Source organism: Scyliorhinus torazame, chromosome 18 (genome assembly GCF_047496885.1).
Source record: "Scyliorhinus torazame isolate Kashiwa2021f chromosome 18, sScyTor2.1, whole genome shotgun sequence".
Taxonomy (NCBI): Eukaryota; Metazoa; Chordata; class Chondrichthyes; order Carcharhiniformes; family Scyliorhinidae; genus Scyliorhinus; species Scyliorhinus torazame.
Window position 1 is genome coordinate 120,295,416 of NC_092724.1, and position 17,290 is coordinate 120,312,705.

The following is a 17,290-nucleotide window of genomic DNA, read 5'->3' on the forward strand; positions in this document are numbered from 1 at the left end:
TCCCCTTGTGGGAGAGTCTTGGACCAGGGAGCATAATCTCACAGTAAGGGGTCACCCATTTAAGATGGAAATGAGGGGGAACGTCTTCTGTCAGAAGGTAGTGAATCTGTGGAATTCTTTACTGCGGAGAGCTTTAGAGATTGGGTTGTTTAGCATGTTCAAGGCTGAGATAGACAGATTTTTAATTAGTTTGGGGATAAGGCGGGAAAGAGAAGTTGAGGATTATAATCAGATTATATTGAATGGCGGAGCAGACTCAATGGGCCGAATGGTCCACTTCTACTCCTACGTGTTATGGTCTTATAGTATTAAGAGAGCAGGTTGGTCAGCTACTACTCCTAAATCAGCCTTTAGGAGTTGTACCACAGACACACATTATTGTCCAGGAAAGAACCATGTAACTGCTCAGTTATTTCCAGGCTTAGCATTGGCCAAGGTTTGAAATCACGTTATGCTCTACATGCCACCAAAAATATTCTCAGCCTGATGATATCTTTCTGTTCTGACATTTCCAATTTTCTGGCTGATATGATGTCAAACCCTACCAAGAAAATTATTCCACAACATTATTTTAAGGAAGAGCAGGGGTGTCCTTCCAGTCCCCTGACCAACAGTTTGTCTCTCAACATCACTAGATTATCAGATTGCTGTGTGTGACGTTTTACTTTACCTTACAACAGCAATTAGACTTTAGGAGCACTGGCTGTGAAGCACTTGGGAGACATCCTAAAGCCATGAAAGGATCAGTAGAAATGCAAGTCTTTTGTTGTTTCACTGATGTCCCCACGTGGTCAGGCTCTCCCATGACTCCAGTCTCACAATAAGTGGTTGGCTCTTAATGTCCTTGGGACAACTGGGAATGGGCCTTGTGGCCCACATCTCAAGAACATTTTGCTCAACTACCTCGGGTATCTCTAATTGTCCTTTAGTAATTTTCTGTTGTAGGGGTCAGCCTTTCTGCCACAGGCTGTTTCCTCCTGGGATACTGGGAACGATGAGTGTGAATACGGATCTGTGAAATGAAATGAAATGAAAATCGCTTATTGTCACGAGTAGGCTTCAATGAACATAGAACATAGAACAATACAGCGCAGTACAGGCCCTTCGGCCCACGATGTTGCACCGAAACAAAAGCCATCTAACCTACACTATGCCATTATCATCCATATGTTTATCCAATAAACTTTTAAATGCCCTCAATGTTGGCGAGTTCACTACTGTAGCAGGTAGGGCATTCCACGGCCTCACTACTCTTTGCGTAAAGAACCTACCTCTGACCTCTGTCCTATATCTATTACCCCTCAGTTTAAAGTTATGTCCCCTCATGCCAGCCATATCCATCCGCGGGAGAAGGCTCTCACTGTCCACCCTATCCAACCCCCTGATCATTTTGTATGCCTCTATTAAGTTACTGTGAAAAGCCCCTAGTCGCCACATTCCGCCGCCTGTTCGGGGAGGCTGGTACGGGAATCGAACCGTGCTGCTGGCCTGCCTTGGTCTGCTTTCAAAGCCAGCAATTTAGCCCAATGTCCTAAACCAACCCCTATACTTGTGCCATTACTGGAGAAGGGTGTCGCACTGTTACGTTTTTGCCACCTGCGTTCACAGAGAACAACAGCAGATCACTTTAAGTTTTAATCCGATAGCTAGAACTGTTTATAGCATTAAGCTGTATCAAATTGAACTTGAGTGAACTAAGAATATGGACCTTTCACTGAAGGCCTGAACTATGTTTCAATGGGATTCCAATGTCTAGGCCTGTCTTTAATTCATTGAATGCACAAAATCTTTTGTTTTGACTTAGAATTTAAAATGATTACATGATTTTCAATTATAATATGTGAATAATCAATTGTTTCTCTCGTTGCAGAGAGGCCCAAAGAGCACTGAAAAGCCTTGAAAAGACATCCAAAAATCAGAAAGAACATTTTTAATCCCTCCATGTCAATTAGGAGAAATGTACTGGCACCCTGATGGCACCACACTGGCACCCTGATGGCACCACACTGGCACCCTGATGACACAACACTGGCACCCTGATGGCACCACACTGGCACCCTGATGACATAACACTGGCACCCTGATGACACAACACTGGCACCATGACGACACCACACTGGCACCCTGACGACACCACACTGGCACCCTGATGACACCACACTGGCACCCGGATGACACCACACTGGCACCCGGATGACACCACACTGGCACCCTGATGACACAACACTGGCACCCTGATGACACCACACTGGCACCCTGACGATACCACACTGGCACCCTGACGATACCACACTGGCACCCTGACGATACCACACTGGCACCCTGACGACACCACACTGGCACCTTGACGAGATCACACTGGCACCATGCGATGTCACACTGGCACCCTGACGACACCACACTGGCACCATGCGATGTCACACTGGCACCCTGACGACACAACACTGGCACCCTGCAATGTCACACTGGCACCCTGTGACACCACACTGGCACCCTGAGACACCACACTGGCACCCTGAGACACCACACTGGCACCCTGACGACACCACACTGGCACCCTGAGACACCACACTGGCACCCTGCAATGTCACACTGGCACCCTGTGACACCACACTGGCACCCTGAGACATCACACTGGCACCCTGACGACACCACACTGGCACCCTGAGACACCACACTGGCACCCTGACGACACCACACTGGCACCCTGAGACACCACACTGGCACCCTGACGACACCACACTGGCACTCTGAGACACCACACTGGCACCCTGCGATGCCACACTGGCACTCTGAGACACCACACTGGCACCCTGCAATGCCACACTGGCACCCTGACGACGCCATAGTGGCATCCTGAGACACCACACTGGCACCCTGTGATGCCACACTGACACCCTGAGACACCACACTGGCACCCTGCAATGCCACACTGAAACCCTGAGGACACTACATTGGCACCCTGCGATGCCACACTGGCACCCTGCGATGCCACACTGACACCCTGCAATGCCACACTGAAACCCTGAGGACACTACATTGGCACCCTGCGATGCCACACTGGCACCCTGCGATGCCACACTGACACCCTGCAATGCCACACTGGCACCCTGAGGACACTACACTGGCACATCATCACACCACATTGGAATCCGAGACATCATACTCACAACATGAGACACTATGCTAGCACCTATAGAAGATACAGTGGCACCCAAATTAATATACTCGCACCCCAAGGTGATACACTGGTACCCTGAGGAATTACTCTAGCACTCCAGGCCACTACATTGATGCCCAGAAGCATTACACGTACAGCACATAACATTACAATGACATTCTGAAGTGAGACACCAGCACCACTGAGGGACCACTAGGACGATACACTAGCACCACTGCAGCATTAAACTGGCACTCCGAAATGATGCAGTACATTGGCACCTAAGGCACTACACTGGTGCTCCAAAACGTTATACTTGCAGAGTGCGATTACACACTGGCAAACTGCGACACTACATCGGCACCCATTAAGATTCATTGGACCTAAGACGCGAGACTGGCACACTACATCTCTACACTGGCATTGCAAAACACTACATTGGTGCCCCAAAACATTATACTTACTCTGTAAGGCACTACACTGGCACCCTGAGATAATGCGTTCACACCCTGAATTCTTACACAGGTACCCTGAGACTTGGCACTCCAAGGTGTTAGACTGGGGCACTGAGGCACTGCTACAATGCATATACAATCATCTCACATTTGAGTTGGCTTGGCTTAATCTGGTTTGACCTCAGAACAAGATAAACCTGAAGTTTACAGCGCTGATATTAAAACAATTTGGGTGCTCTTTATGACTGTGGTAGCAACCCCACTATCATCTCTCAAATGTCTTTTTCACTGTTCGATCACTTGTCAATGTGGATACACACACACAAACATCCTATCCATTCAGACTCACATCTGGTTCTCGGGATTCCACCCGCAAATTCAGGGAGGCATTCTAACGAAATAGTGATGGTGTTCTATTCAGGACAACTTCATTTCCCCCTCTTTGTTCCTCCTCTGAACGCATTGTGGAAATGTATGTACATGTGATCAACTGCGTCGATACTCACTTTGGGGGTAAATCACTTTGAACCAAAGAATGATGGAGTGAGAGTATTTTCTGAATGATGAAAAGCGAGGAATGGTGGAAGGGCAGAGAGATTTAGGGATTGAAGTATAGGAATCAGTAAAGGCTAATGGATAGGTACATAAAAAATTAAAAAGGCAAATGAAATGTTGACTTTTATCTCAAGGAAGCAAGTATAATGGGGGCAGAAGATACGTTGCAGTAATATAACGGTGTGGTAAAATTTATTTAGAGTACAGTCTTCAGTTCTGCACACTACACCATACTAGAGGGGATGCATTGCAGTTTCACATGAATGAAAACAGGACTAAAACGTGTTACATTATGAAGACAGGGTATATAAAATATTAGCCTTGCATCGTCTTAAATGTAGACAATAAGGGGTAATTTAATTGGGGTATTTAACCTGAGTAAAGGATTCTGTCGGGTCGATAGAAACTCATCCCTCTGATGGAAGAATTCGGAACAAGGGAACAGAACCTTAAACTTAGAGCCAGGCTGTTCAGGTTGACGTGATGAAGATTTGGAATTCTTAGGGAAGGGCTCCATCACACAAAGAAGATTGGGAATTCTCTTTCCCCTAAAAGCTATCGAGGTTGAAGGTCAACTGAATATGTTAAAACTGAAATTGGCAATTGTTGGGCTATCTTTTACCTATCTGGTGTATTCGCAAAATAGTTGGCTTCAACAGTCCCCGCTTTGATAAATTGAAAGAATAAGTGAGATATATCACAATAAGATAAAGACACCAATAATGCGATAGGATAGGTAAAAGCGCAAAGAATAACTCATTCATATTGTCATTGCAGTTTTAAAACAATAGAGTGGGCAAGCATTGCATTACAGGCATTTCAGCAAAAATTATCATTCTTAAAGAATCATTTCTTAATTTTTAATTCATCTAATGGTGGTGCAGTTGGGTTAGTTTGAATCATTCTGACAGTTGGGCCCTTGCGTTTAGCGAATAGTTCTTTGATGCACTTGATACATTGGCATGTTATGTAAACGATGAATCCAGCTACACAGGAGAATAAGATTATTCTTACTGTGGACATTCCAGTGTATCCCAACCACCCGCAAAGTTTATCCCAGAGAGAGATAACTGGGGGTGGATCACGTTTCTTGATTTCTTTTAGGATGTGTGATGCCAGATCTTTAACTTGTTTTGAGTTATCTGGAATGAAAGTGCAACACTCCGCACCAATCAGGGCGCAGGTGCCACCTTTTTCAGCTAACACATAGTCAAGTGCCATTCGATTTTGTAATCATAGATCATAGAATTTACAGTGCAGAAGGAGGACATTCGGCCCATCGAGTCTGCACCGGCTCTTGGAAAGAGCACCCTACCCAAGGTCAACACCTCCACCCTATCCCCATAACCCAGCAACCCCACCCAACACTAAGGGCAATTTCAGACACTAAGGGCAATTTATCATGACCTAACCTGCACATCTTTGGACTGTGGGAGGAAACCGGAGCACCCGGAGGAAGCCCACGCACACACGGGGAGGATGTGCAGACTCCGCATAGACAGTGACCCAAGCCGGAATCGAACCTGGGACCCTGGAGCTGTGAAGCAATTGTGCTATCCACAATGTGACCGTGCTGCCCGTAATGCCACGGTTCGAATTGCTTTCATTTCGTCAGAAATGTTATCTAGGGCAGTGGCGGTGTAATCGGTTACGTTTTGTATGATGGTTGTTATTTTATTCAATTCATTGCCCATCCTTATTTCCCAATAGAAAGGAATAACTCTAGCATAAATTGCAACTCATAAGGTTATGGAACATTTATTTCTTCGAGTGGTTGGTTCTGAAACATAAGGGAGATGAGGAAGATAACGGATGGCAGGTACTCGGTATCCTATATAGCAAGATCCTGACCAGTATTTTGGGAGCCAGGAATATGCTCTATCATCACAAATAAAATAAGTCCCATTATAAGCAGAATGTAAGTAAATACCTTCTAAGTACCAATGATCTGAGAATGATTTATTATTTGTGATGTTACGTATGCCTGTTATTGTTGAGGGTCGTTTAGTTCTTTGTAATAAATTTTGCGTACATTCATAATCTGTGTTAACATCCAAATAATTAGTACCAACACTATTGCCTATTTACATCCCTTTAGAGTGTTTACTAATGAGGCATATTGATCCTTTTTGTTTAATATTAGTTGGGAGGCCAATATATTGAGGATTATTGTTAGGGTTATATTTAAGTTGGTGCCATCCCGAAAAGGTGTTTAGTGGATAGCCTGCAGATTTCCATAAGTTAATAAATTTCTGTAAATAAATCTTGTACGTTCCTTTTTCACATGAATATGCTCCAGAACGGACCACTACAGAGCGAGGGACACTTTGATAGATGTACCATTCTGCTGTTTCTGAAGCACTAAAAGGAATAGTTAAGAAGGGAATGCCTTCTCCTGAGTTAGTAGGGGTTGCAATGCATACCCAACAATTGGAAATGTTGACATTTTAGCATATATCTTAGATGTGTGAAGGAATGTGTTATTCAGTTCTGGTATAACATTTACAAAACCAATCAAATAACTGAAAATGAATATTACGGTAAACATTTTACAGATCTTAATATTTATACGCGCGCTTCACATGTGATGCGTGGATCCAACTTTTCTTTCCTTTTAACTTTACAGCGGATTGGGTGGTGAGAAGGATTATGAATGGTCCTTCCCACTTCGATCCTAGGGGTTCTTTTTGCAGCTTTTTGACGTACACTTCTTCACCGGGCACCAGGTCGTGCCCACCTTCTGGAGGATCTCCTCACGCAGCTAACACCTGTTGAGAGGCAAAACTAACAGCATTTGTTAGATTTTGACAATAAGTTAGCAAAGTATCACTCATTAAATGACAGTCTGCTTTCCACAAATCAATAGTTCCTGGCAGAGACATTGGTCTGCCTCTGATGATTTCAAATGGACTCAGGCCTATTGTTCTGTTTGGTGTAGCTCTAATACCGCATAATACTATTGGCAAAGCTTGGACCCAATTCATGCCTTCCTGGCTGTATTTAGACAGTCTTTCTTTCAAAGTTCGATTCATACGTTCCACTTGTCCTGATGATTGTGGATGATAAGGACAGTGTAAATTCCAGTCAACAGATTTCCTTACAAACAGCACCTGTAAAGTGGGTTCCATTGTCTGAGTCAATGCTAGCTGGTACTCCCTGTGGTAGTATGTATTGGGGGTCATGTGGGACTGGAAGCCCTAATGTCATTGGCTGACAGATCCCGGGTCCTGGTTGGCCGTTGACCTCAAGCTCCGCCCTGAAGGCGGAGTATAAGAAGCCGGAGTCTTCCCCCGCAGGCCAGTTTACTATCGGGCTGCTGGGGAACAGACACGCTTAATAAAGCCTCATCGACTTCACTCTATTCGTCTCACGGAGTCTTTGTGCGCTACAATTTATTAAGCGTGCCTAAAAAGGACTATGGAGCTCAAGATCATTCCAGAATGCCTGAGGATCAGCCCCCACGCAGTGAACGCGGCAGCAGCCTTCAAACACTGGCAGACTTGCTTCGAGGCCTACATCAGATCGACCACAGGCCGAGTCTCAGACGAACAAAAACTGCAGGTCCTGCACTCGAGGGTGAGCACGGAGATTTTCACCCTCATTGAAGACACCGACGATTTCCAGACGGCGTTCACAGCACTGAGAAGGCTCTACGTTCGCCCAGTTAACCAAATCTACGCTCGCTACCAGCTCGCGACAAGACGGCAAGCTCCCGGAGAATTGATGGACGAGTTCTACGCCGCGCTGCTGATTTTGGGAAGAGCCTGCAGCTGCCCGTCGGTGAATGCAAACGAACATACGGACATGTTAATGCGCGACGCTTTTGTGGCAGGTATGCAATCCTCCCAAATCCGCCAAAGACTTCTAGAAAAAGAGTCGCTAGGACTCTCAGAGGCACGGGCCCTGGCAGCCTCGCTGGACGTAGCCGCGCGTAATACCCGCGCCTACGGCCCCGACCACGCGGCAGGCCATTGGGCCCCGTACGTACCCGTTGCGGCAAACCCCCTACCCCCCCCCCCCCCGGACACCCCACAGGCTTGCGCAGTCCAAACGCCGAGTCGCACCGGGGGCGCCCGCTGTTATTTCTGCGGCCAGGCGAAGCACCCCCGACAACGCTGTCCGGCCCGCGCAGCCATCTGCAAAAGCTGCGGGAAAAAGGGCCACTATGCGGTGGTGTGCCGATCCCGCGAGGTCGCCGCCGTCCCGGGGCCACAGGGAGCCCTACAGGCAGCCTATGCCTCCCAACCCCCCCAGCACGTCATGTGCGACCCGCAGACGCCGCCATTTTGGGTCCCGACCACCGCGGTCCCGGGAGAACTGGGAGCCCTGCACGCCGCATACGCTCCCCAACCCCCCTCCCCGCAGCCCATGTACGACCCGCCGCCGGCGCTCCCGATTTGGGTGCCGGCCAACACTCTCCACGGAGAGGAGGGTTTTTTTTGCATCCCTAACGCCACCCTCACCCCCGTCCCGTGCCCCACGCCTGACCCGCTGGCGCAACCTACCTGGGCCCCGACCACCGCTGTCCCCGGCGAGGGAGCACCGCACGGTCCCAGCGCTCGCGGCCCCACGACTGACCCGCCGGCGCCGCCGACCTGGGCCCTCACCCCTGTCCCGCGCCCCACGACTGACCCGCCGGCGCCGCCGACCTGGGCCCTCACCCCTGTCCCGCGCCCCACGCCTGACCCGCCGGCGCAACCTACCTGGACCCCGACCACCGCTGTCCCCGGCGAGGGAGCTCCGCACGGTCCCAGCGCTCGCGGCCCCACGACTGACCCGCCGGCGCCGCCGACCTGGGCCCTCACCCCCGTCCCACGCCCCACGCCTGACCCGCCGGCGCAACCTACCTGGACCCCGACCACCGCTGTCCCCGGCGAGGGAGCTCCGCACGGTCCCAGCGCTCGCGGCCCCACGACTGACCCGCCGGCGCCGCCGACCTGGGCCCTCACCCCCGTCCCGCGCCCCACGCCTGACCTGCCGGCGCAACCTACCTGGACCCCGACCACCGCTGTCCCCGGCGAGGGAGCTCCGCACGGTCCCAGCGCTCGCGGCCCCACGACTGACCCGCCGGCGCCGCCGACCTGGGCCCCGACCACCGCTGTCCCCGGCGAGGGAGCTCCGCGCGGTCCTAGCGCCCGCGGCCCTGGCGCTCGCAGTGCAGGAACTCCGCGAGGTCCTAGCGCTCCCAGACCCCCCAGTACACCATGTGCGACCCGCAGACGCCGCCATTTTGGGTCCCGACCACCACGAGGGGAGGAGGGGCGCCGCCATCTTGGACCGCCCCCGACCTGTACGACGCATGGGGGCGGCCATTTTGTCCACCCCCGACGCCATCTTGTGACCCCCTCAGCCACGTGCGATGTATGGGGGTGGCCATTTTGTCCATCCCCGACGCCATCTTGGACGGCAACAACGGACCCCACCCCACTACTACAACCACGGCTCGCTTCGGTTACACTCGATCAGGCTCGGCCCCGGACTCTCCAGACGACGACGACAACGGTCCTAATTAACGGCCACGAGACGCCATGCCTAGTCGACTCCGGGAGCACGGAAAGTTTTATACATCCCGACACAGTAAGACGCTGTTCCTTAACTACCTACCCCAGCGCACAAAAGATTTGCCTAGCTGCAGGATCCCACTCCGTACAGATCCAGGGATTCTGCATAGTTACCCTAACGGTACAGGGGAGGGAATTCAAAAACTACAAACTTAACGTCCTTCCCCAACTCTGTTCCCCCACCTTGCTGGGCTTAGATTTTCAATGTAACCTACAGAGCCTTACGTTTAAATTCGGCGGCCCCATACCCCCACTCACTATCTGCGGCCTCGCCACCCTCAAGGTGCAACCCCCGTCCTTGTTTGCGAACCTCACCCCGGATTGCAAACCCGTCGCCACTAGGAGCAGACGGTACAGCGCCCAGGACCGGACCTTCATTCGCTCCGAAGTCCAGCGGCTACTAAAGGAGGGCATAATCCAGGCCAGCAATAGTCCCTGGAGAGCGCAGGTGGTAGTAGGGAAGACAGGGGAGAAACAAAGGATGGTCATTGACTATAGCCAGACCATCAACAGGTACACACAACTAGACGTGTACCCTCTCCCCCGCATATCCGACATGGTCAATCGGATTGCCCAGTATAAAGTCTTCTCCACCGTGGACCTCAAGTCCGCCTACCATCAGCTCCCCATCCGCCCAAGTGACCGCAAGTACACAGCCTTCGAGGCAGACGGGCAATTATACCATTTCTTACGGGTCCCTTTTGGCGTCACAAACGGGGTCTCGGTCTTCCAACGGGAGATGAACCGAATGGTTGATCAACATGGGTTACGGGCCACGTTCCTGTACCTCGACAATGTAACCATCTGCGGCCACGATCAGCAGGACCACGACGCCAACCTCCAAAAATTCCTCCAGACCGCCAAAGCCTTGAACCTCACGCACAACGAGGAGAAGTGCGTTTTTAGCACCGATCGGCTAGCCATTCTGGGCTACATAGTGCGCAATGGGATAATAGGCCCCGACCCCGAACGTATGCGCGCACTCATGGAATTTCCCCTCCCGCACTGCCCAAAAGCCCTGAAACGCTGCCTGGGGTTCTTTTCGTACTACGCCCAGTGGGTCCCCCAGTACGCAGACAAGGCCCGCCCCCTAATACAGACCACGACTTTCCCTCTGTCGACAGAGGCTTGCCAGGCCTTCAGCCGCATCAAAGCGGACATCGCAAAGGCCACGATGCGCGCCATCGACGAGTCCCTCCCCTTCCAGGTCGAGAGCGACGCCTCTGGCGTAGCTCTAGCGGCTACCCTTAACCAAGCGGGCAGACCCGTGGCCTTCTTCTCCCGAACCCTCCACGCCTCAGAAATCCGCCACTCCTCAGTGGAAAAGGAAGCCCAAGCCATAGTGGAAGCTGTGCGACATTGGAGGCATTACCTGGCCGGCAGGAGATTCACTCTCCTCACTGACCAACGGTCGGTAGCCTTCATGTTCGATAATGCACAGCGGGGCAAGATCAAGAACGACAAGATCTTGCCGTGGAGGATCGAACTCTCCACCTTCAACTATGAGATCTTGTACCGGCCCGGAAAGCTGAACGAGCCGTCCGATGCCCTATCCCACGGCACATGTGCCAACGCACAAATTGACCGCCTCCAAGCCCTCCACGAGGACCTCTGCCACCCGGGGGTCACTCGGTTTTACCACTTCATCAAGTCCCGCAATCTCCCATACTCCTTAGAGGAGGTCCGTACAGTCACAAGGGACTGCCACATCTGCGCAGAATGCAAACCGCATTTTTTCAGGCCAGATGGAGCGCACCTGATTAAGGCTTCCCGCCCCTTTGAACGCCTCAGTCTCGATTTCAAAGGGCCCCTCCCCTCCACCGACCGCAACGCGTATTTCCTTAATGTAGTGGACGAATACTCCCGCTTCCCTTTTGCCATTCCCTGCTCCGACATGACCGCGGCCACAGTCATTAAAGCCCTGAACAGCATCTTCACGCTGTTCGGTTACCCCGCATACGTCCACAGCGACAGGGGGTCCTCTTTCATGAGTGACGAGCTGCGCCAGTTCCTGCTCAGCAAGGGCATAGCTTCAAGCAGGACGACCAGCTACAACCCCCGGGGGAACGGGCAAGTAGAAAGGGAGAACGGCACGGTCTGGAAGGCCGTCCTACGGTCCAGGGATCTCCCAGTTTCACGGTGGCAGGAGGTCCTCCCGGACGCTCTCCATTCCATCCGGTCGTTATTATGTACAAGCACTAATCAAACGCCTCACGAGCGTCTCCTTGTCTTCCCTAGGAGGTCCTCCTCTGGAACGTCGCTGCCGACCTGGCTGGTGGCCCCAGGACCCATCCTGCTCCGAAAGCACGTGCGGGCACATAAGGCGGACCCGTTGGTCGAAAGGGTTCACCTCCTCCACGCAAACCCCCAGTACGCCTACGTGGAGTACCCCGACGGCCGACAGGACACGGTCTCCCTGCGGGATCTGGCGCCCGCCGGCACCACGCACACCCCCCCCGACACCATCAACCCAACCGCCCCCCTTCCTGCCACCGCCGCACCCCGCGACCGCCCCCTTCCCAGGAGGATCAGTCCCCCTCCCCTTTGCACCGACAGCTGAAACCGTGCGGCTCCCGGAGGCGACAACGCTGGTACAAGCACCACCACCACCGCCGGGGCCGAGGCGATCGACACGGACGACCAGACCGCCCGACCGACTCGTGGCGTCGATGTAAAACAAAGATGGACTGTCCAATGAACATTTTGTTTTTCCTATACCCTCTGTAAATAGTTGTAACAGGACGATACTGTCCAATACTGTACTACCATGTAACTGTTCTATCCTCCCAGGACCAGCCCTGTAAACCCTTACCACCATACGAAGCATCACCCCGCCGGGTTCATTTTTGACAAGGGGTGAATGTGGTAGTATGTATTGGGGGTCATGTGGGACTGGAAGCCCTAATGTCATTGGCTGACAGATCCCGGGTCCTGGTTGGCCGTTGACCTCATGCTCCGCCCTGAAGGCGAAGTATAAGCCGGTGCCTTCCCCCGCAGGCCAGTTTACTATCGGGCTGCTGGGGAACAGACACGCTTAATAAAGCCTCATCGACTTCACTCTATTCGTCTCACGGAGTCTTTGTGCGCTACACTCCCCATCTGGGAATAAAGTCTTTGCATAGCACTTTGGCTGTATGGGCAGCTGTCCCTCTTCTAGCTGGAGCAGCTTCCACCCATCTAGAGAATTTATCCACTATTACAAGGACATCATTGTATTGTTGACATTTAGGGAGGGTGATGTAATCTGTGTTCACTACCGCGACTATTTTTTCAGTCCCGTTTTATCAACGACCGGCACCCGATTGAATTAACACAGTCTGAAAAAGGTCCTTTCTAAGGGATCGAAGCACTGCTTGATGCAGCTTTAAGACTTTTAATGGGTGAAAAAGACTGGGTTACCCCAGTCTAGCCATTTTTCTTTGGGTCTTCCGTCCTTCTGGTCTTTCTTCGGTCTTCTGATTTCTTCCAGGCTGGCTCCTCCCCTTTTGCCAACTACGCCAATTGAAAGAGATCTACCATGCTAATTTAGTGGCACTTGCGAACACTAAAACTCAGTAGAAATTTGAGTTAAAGGTTCTCGGGTGCAAATAAGAATTGTTTATTGCCTCTATTTAATTACAATGGAGAATCACTTAAACCTTATTCTCTAATAAGTCCGGTTAGCAAAAAGGACTTAAAGAGAAGCAACTTGTACACAATTTAACTTTTAAAATAATACAGAAATGGTTTCTTGCTTACGGCAAACACCTTGCATTTACTTCAAGAGTTAGAGTGGAAAAGTGAAAGTATAGAGATAGAGAATAATTTAGATCAAAGGGTAGAATGATCCGGATAAAAATGGCCGTACGGACCCACACGGTTATACTAAATCATATCAGTCTTTCGCTATCTATCTACACCCCTGTGTAATCCTAATTGGTTTGGGTTAGAATCAAATGAGTTTGATTTGATGGTTAGCTGTCAATCTTCAATGTGCAACATTAGTTTTAATTATTTCATGTCTGAATACTTGTGCATGTTATGGAATGCGATTCTGTGCTGTTATCGCGGCCAGCTTAAACTGTCTTCTGCTGACTTAGCTGTTATCTGCATTGTGAATAATGTGCCTTCATATTACTATGGCTTTGGCTTTGGTGTTGCTCTGTCCTTGATCTGACAGCACAAGTATAGTGTCAAACAGTCTTGAAAATGTGCTGTTTTAATCTATAATGGAATTATGCTGTTTCATGCTGTTTTGTGTCTCTGTATGTTTTGAGATGACCTGAGGTTATGAGTGAATTTAAAATGCATATTTAAAAACTGGGGCTTAATATTTACACTAAATAGCTATCTTTTACCTATCAGGTGTATTAGAAAATAGTTGGCTTCTACAAAGGATTATGGAACTAAATGTCAAATCCTTTGGATTTCGGCGGCAGCGGTGCGCAGGGGCCTTCTTGGAGGTGAGTAGTGAGTTTAAAAACCTTACCTTTACAGGAGCAGCCCTTTGGATTTCGGCGGCAGCGGTGCGCAGGGGCCTTCTGGGAGGTGAGTAGTTAGTTTAAAAGCTCTTACCTTTACAGGAGCAGCCCTTTGGATTTCGGCGGCAGCGGTGCGCAGGGGCCTTCTTGGAGGTGAGTAGTTAGTTTAAAAGCTCTTACCTTTACAGGAGCAGCCCTTTGGATTTCGGCGGCAGCGGTGCGCAGGGGCCTTCTTGGAGGTGAGTAGTGAGTTTAAAAACCTTACCTTTACAGGAGCAGCCCTTTGGATTTCGGCGGCAGCGGTGCGCAGGGGCCTTCTGGGAGGTGAGTAGTGAGTTTAAAAACCTTACCTTTACAGGAGCAGCCCTTTGGATTTCGGCGGCAGCGGTGCGCAGGGGCCTTCTGGGAGGTGAGTAGTTAGTTTAAAAGCTCTTACCTTTACAGGAGCAGCCCTTTGGATTTCGGCGGCAGCGGTGCGCAGGGGCCTTCTTGGAGGTGAGTAGTGAGTTTAAAAACCTTACCTTTACAGGAGCAGCCCTTTGGATTTCGGCGGCAGCGGTGCGCAGGGGCCTTCTTGGAGGTGAGTAGTTAGTTTAAAAGCTCTTACCTTTACAGGAGCAGCCCTTTGGATTTCGGCGGCAGCGGTGCGCAGGGGCCTTCTTGGAGGTGAGTAGTGAGTTTAAAAACCTTACCTTTACAGGAGCAGCCCTTTGGATTTCGGCGGCAGCGGTGCGCAGGGGCCTTCTGGGAGGTGAGTAGTTAGTTTAAAAGCTCTTACCTTTACAGGAGCAGCCCTTTGGATTTCGGCGGCAGCGGTGCGCAGGGGCCTTCTTGGAGGTGAGTAGTTAGTTTAAAAGCTCTTACCTTTACAGGAGCAGCCCTTTGGATTTCGGCGGCAGCGGTGCGCAGGGGCCTTCTTGGAGGTGAGTAGTGAGTTTAAAAACCTTACCTTTACAGGAGCAGCCCTTTGGATTTCGGCGGGAACCGGAAGTTCGACCTCTGGCAAGTCCCCCCCCAATAAATTCTGGTGGAGAGGAAACCCGAGACACTACACGTGTAGTGTCTCCCACCCACCCTCCTCCTCTAACCTAATAATAAGACCCATTGGTGTAAGGTAAGTGCCATATTATATTATTATATTATTAGCATTGTGCAGGTCAAGGATAGGAGGTGGAGGAGCAGTCTCTGTCAGCGAGAGAACCTGAGAACATCTCAGAAGGTAAGCAAGTGATTTTTACTTTTATACCTTTTTTTCAAATTGTGTGTGTCGGGGGGAAACTGAAGTGACATCACAGAAAAGCTGTGACCTGAGTGGCTGGTTGGGATTCTAACCTAAATTTTTTTGAGTATTTGGGAACTAATTAAACATAATAACTTAATTATAATTTAGAGGATATCTAAGCCAGGGATCGGAGAATATTATAGTTAGCTATCGCATTTCTATTAGAAATCTAGTGCTAGGAAACAGATAGTTGACAGTAACTTTGTAATTTAAAAAAAAAAAAAGTATTTATATTAAAAAAAAAGACACATTTTAATTTTAATTAATTGACGCAATGTCAGTTAGAGGGGTGCTGTGCTCTGACTGTGAGATGTGGCAGGTCCGGGAGGCTTCCAGCGTCCCGGATGGCTTCATCTGCAGAAAGTGCACCCAACTGCAGCTCCTCACAGACCGCATGGTTCGGTTGGAGCAGCAATTGGATGCACTTAGGAGCATGCAGGTGGCAGAAAGCGTCATAGATCGCAGTTATGTAAGTGTGGTCACACCCAAGGTGCAGGCAGAGAAATGGGTGACCACCAGAAAGGGCAGGCAGTCAGTGCAGGAATCCCCTGTGGTTGTCCCCCTCTCGAACAGATATACCCCTTTGGATACTGTCGGGGGGGATAGCCTCTCAGGGGAAAACAGCAGCAGCCAGAGCAGTGGCACCACGGCTGGCTCTGATGTTCAGAAGGGAGGGTCAAAGCGCAGAAGAGTAATAGTTATAGGGGACTCTATAGTCAGGGGAACAGATAGGCGCTTCTGTGGACGTGAAAGAGACTCCAGGATGGTATGTTGCCTCCCTGGTGCCAGGGTCCAGGATGTCTCCGAACGGGTAGAGGGAATCCTGAAGGGGGAGGGCAAACAGGTAGAGGTCGTTGTACATATTGGTACTAACGACATAGGCAGGAAGGGGCATGAGGTCCTGCAGCAGGAGTTCAGGGAGCTAGGCAGAAAGTTAAAAGACAGGACCTCGAGGGTTGTAATCTCGGGATTACTCCCTGTGCCACTTGCCAGTGAGGCTAGAAATAGGAAGATAGAGCAGACAAACACGTGGCTAAACAGCTGGTGTAGGAGGGAGGGTTTCTGTTATCTGGACCACTGGGAGCTCTTCCGGGGCAGGTGTGACCTGTATAAGATGGACGGGTTGCATCTAAACCGGAGAGGCATAAATATCCTGGCCGCGAGATTTGCTAGTGTCACACGGGAGGGTTTAAACTAGTATGGCAGGGGGGTGGGCACGGGAGCAATAGGTCAGAAGGTGAGAGGGTTGAGGGAGAACTAGGGAATAGGGACAGTGTGGCTCTGAGGCAGAGCAGACGGGGAGAAGTTGCTGAACACAGCGGGTCTGGTGGCCTGAAGTGCATATGTTTTAATGCAAGGAGCATTACGGGTAAGGCAGATGAACTTAGAGCTTGGATTACTACTTGGAACTATGATGTTGTTGCCATTACAGAGACCTGGTTGAGGGAAGGGCAGGATTGGCAGCTAAACGTTCCAGGATTTAGATGTTTCAGGCGGGATAGAGGGGGATGTAAAAGGGGAGGCGGAGTTGCGCTACTTGTTCAGGAGAGTATCACAGCTATACAGCGAGAGGACACCTCAGAGGGCAGTGAGGCTATATGGGTAGAGATCAGGAATAAGAAGGGTGCAGTCACAATGTTGGGGGTATACTACAGGCCTCCCAACAGCCAGCGGGAGATAGAGGAGCAGATAGGTAGACAGATTTTGGAAAAGAGTAAAAACAACAGGGTTGTGGTGATGGGAGACTTCAACTTCCCCAATATTGACTGGGACTCACTTAGTGCCAGGGGCTTAGACGGGGCAGAGTTTGTAAGGAG

The 17,290-nt window shown here is 50.5% G+C and overlaps 1 protein-coding gene across 5 annotated transcripts in view; it reads left to right on the forward strand.

The window, feature by feature from the left end:
• The window catches only part of LOC140395466 (protein HEATR9-like), a 154,098-nt gene extending 147,665 nt beyond the window's left edge, over positions 1–6,433 (forward strand). For all 5 annotated transcript variants that reach the window (XM_072483242.1, XM_072483246.1, XM_072483245.1 and 2 more), the window contains one exon: positions 1,871–6,433. In XM_072483242.1, the coding sequence (XP_072339343.1) occupies positions 1,871–1,934 (64 nt within the window). In that variant the 3' untranslated portion in view covers positions 1,935–6,433. The remainder of the gene's footprint in view (positions 1–1,870) is intronic.
• The last annotated feature ends 10,857 nt before the right edge of the window (positions 6,434–17,290 follow it).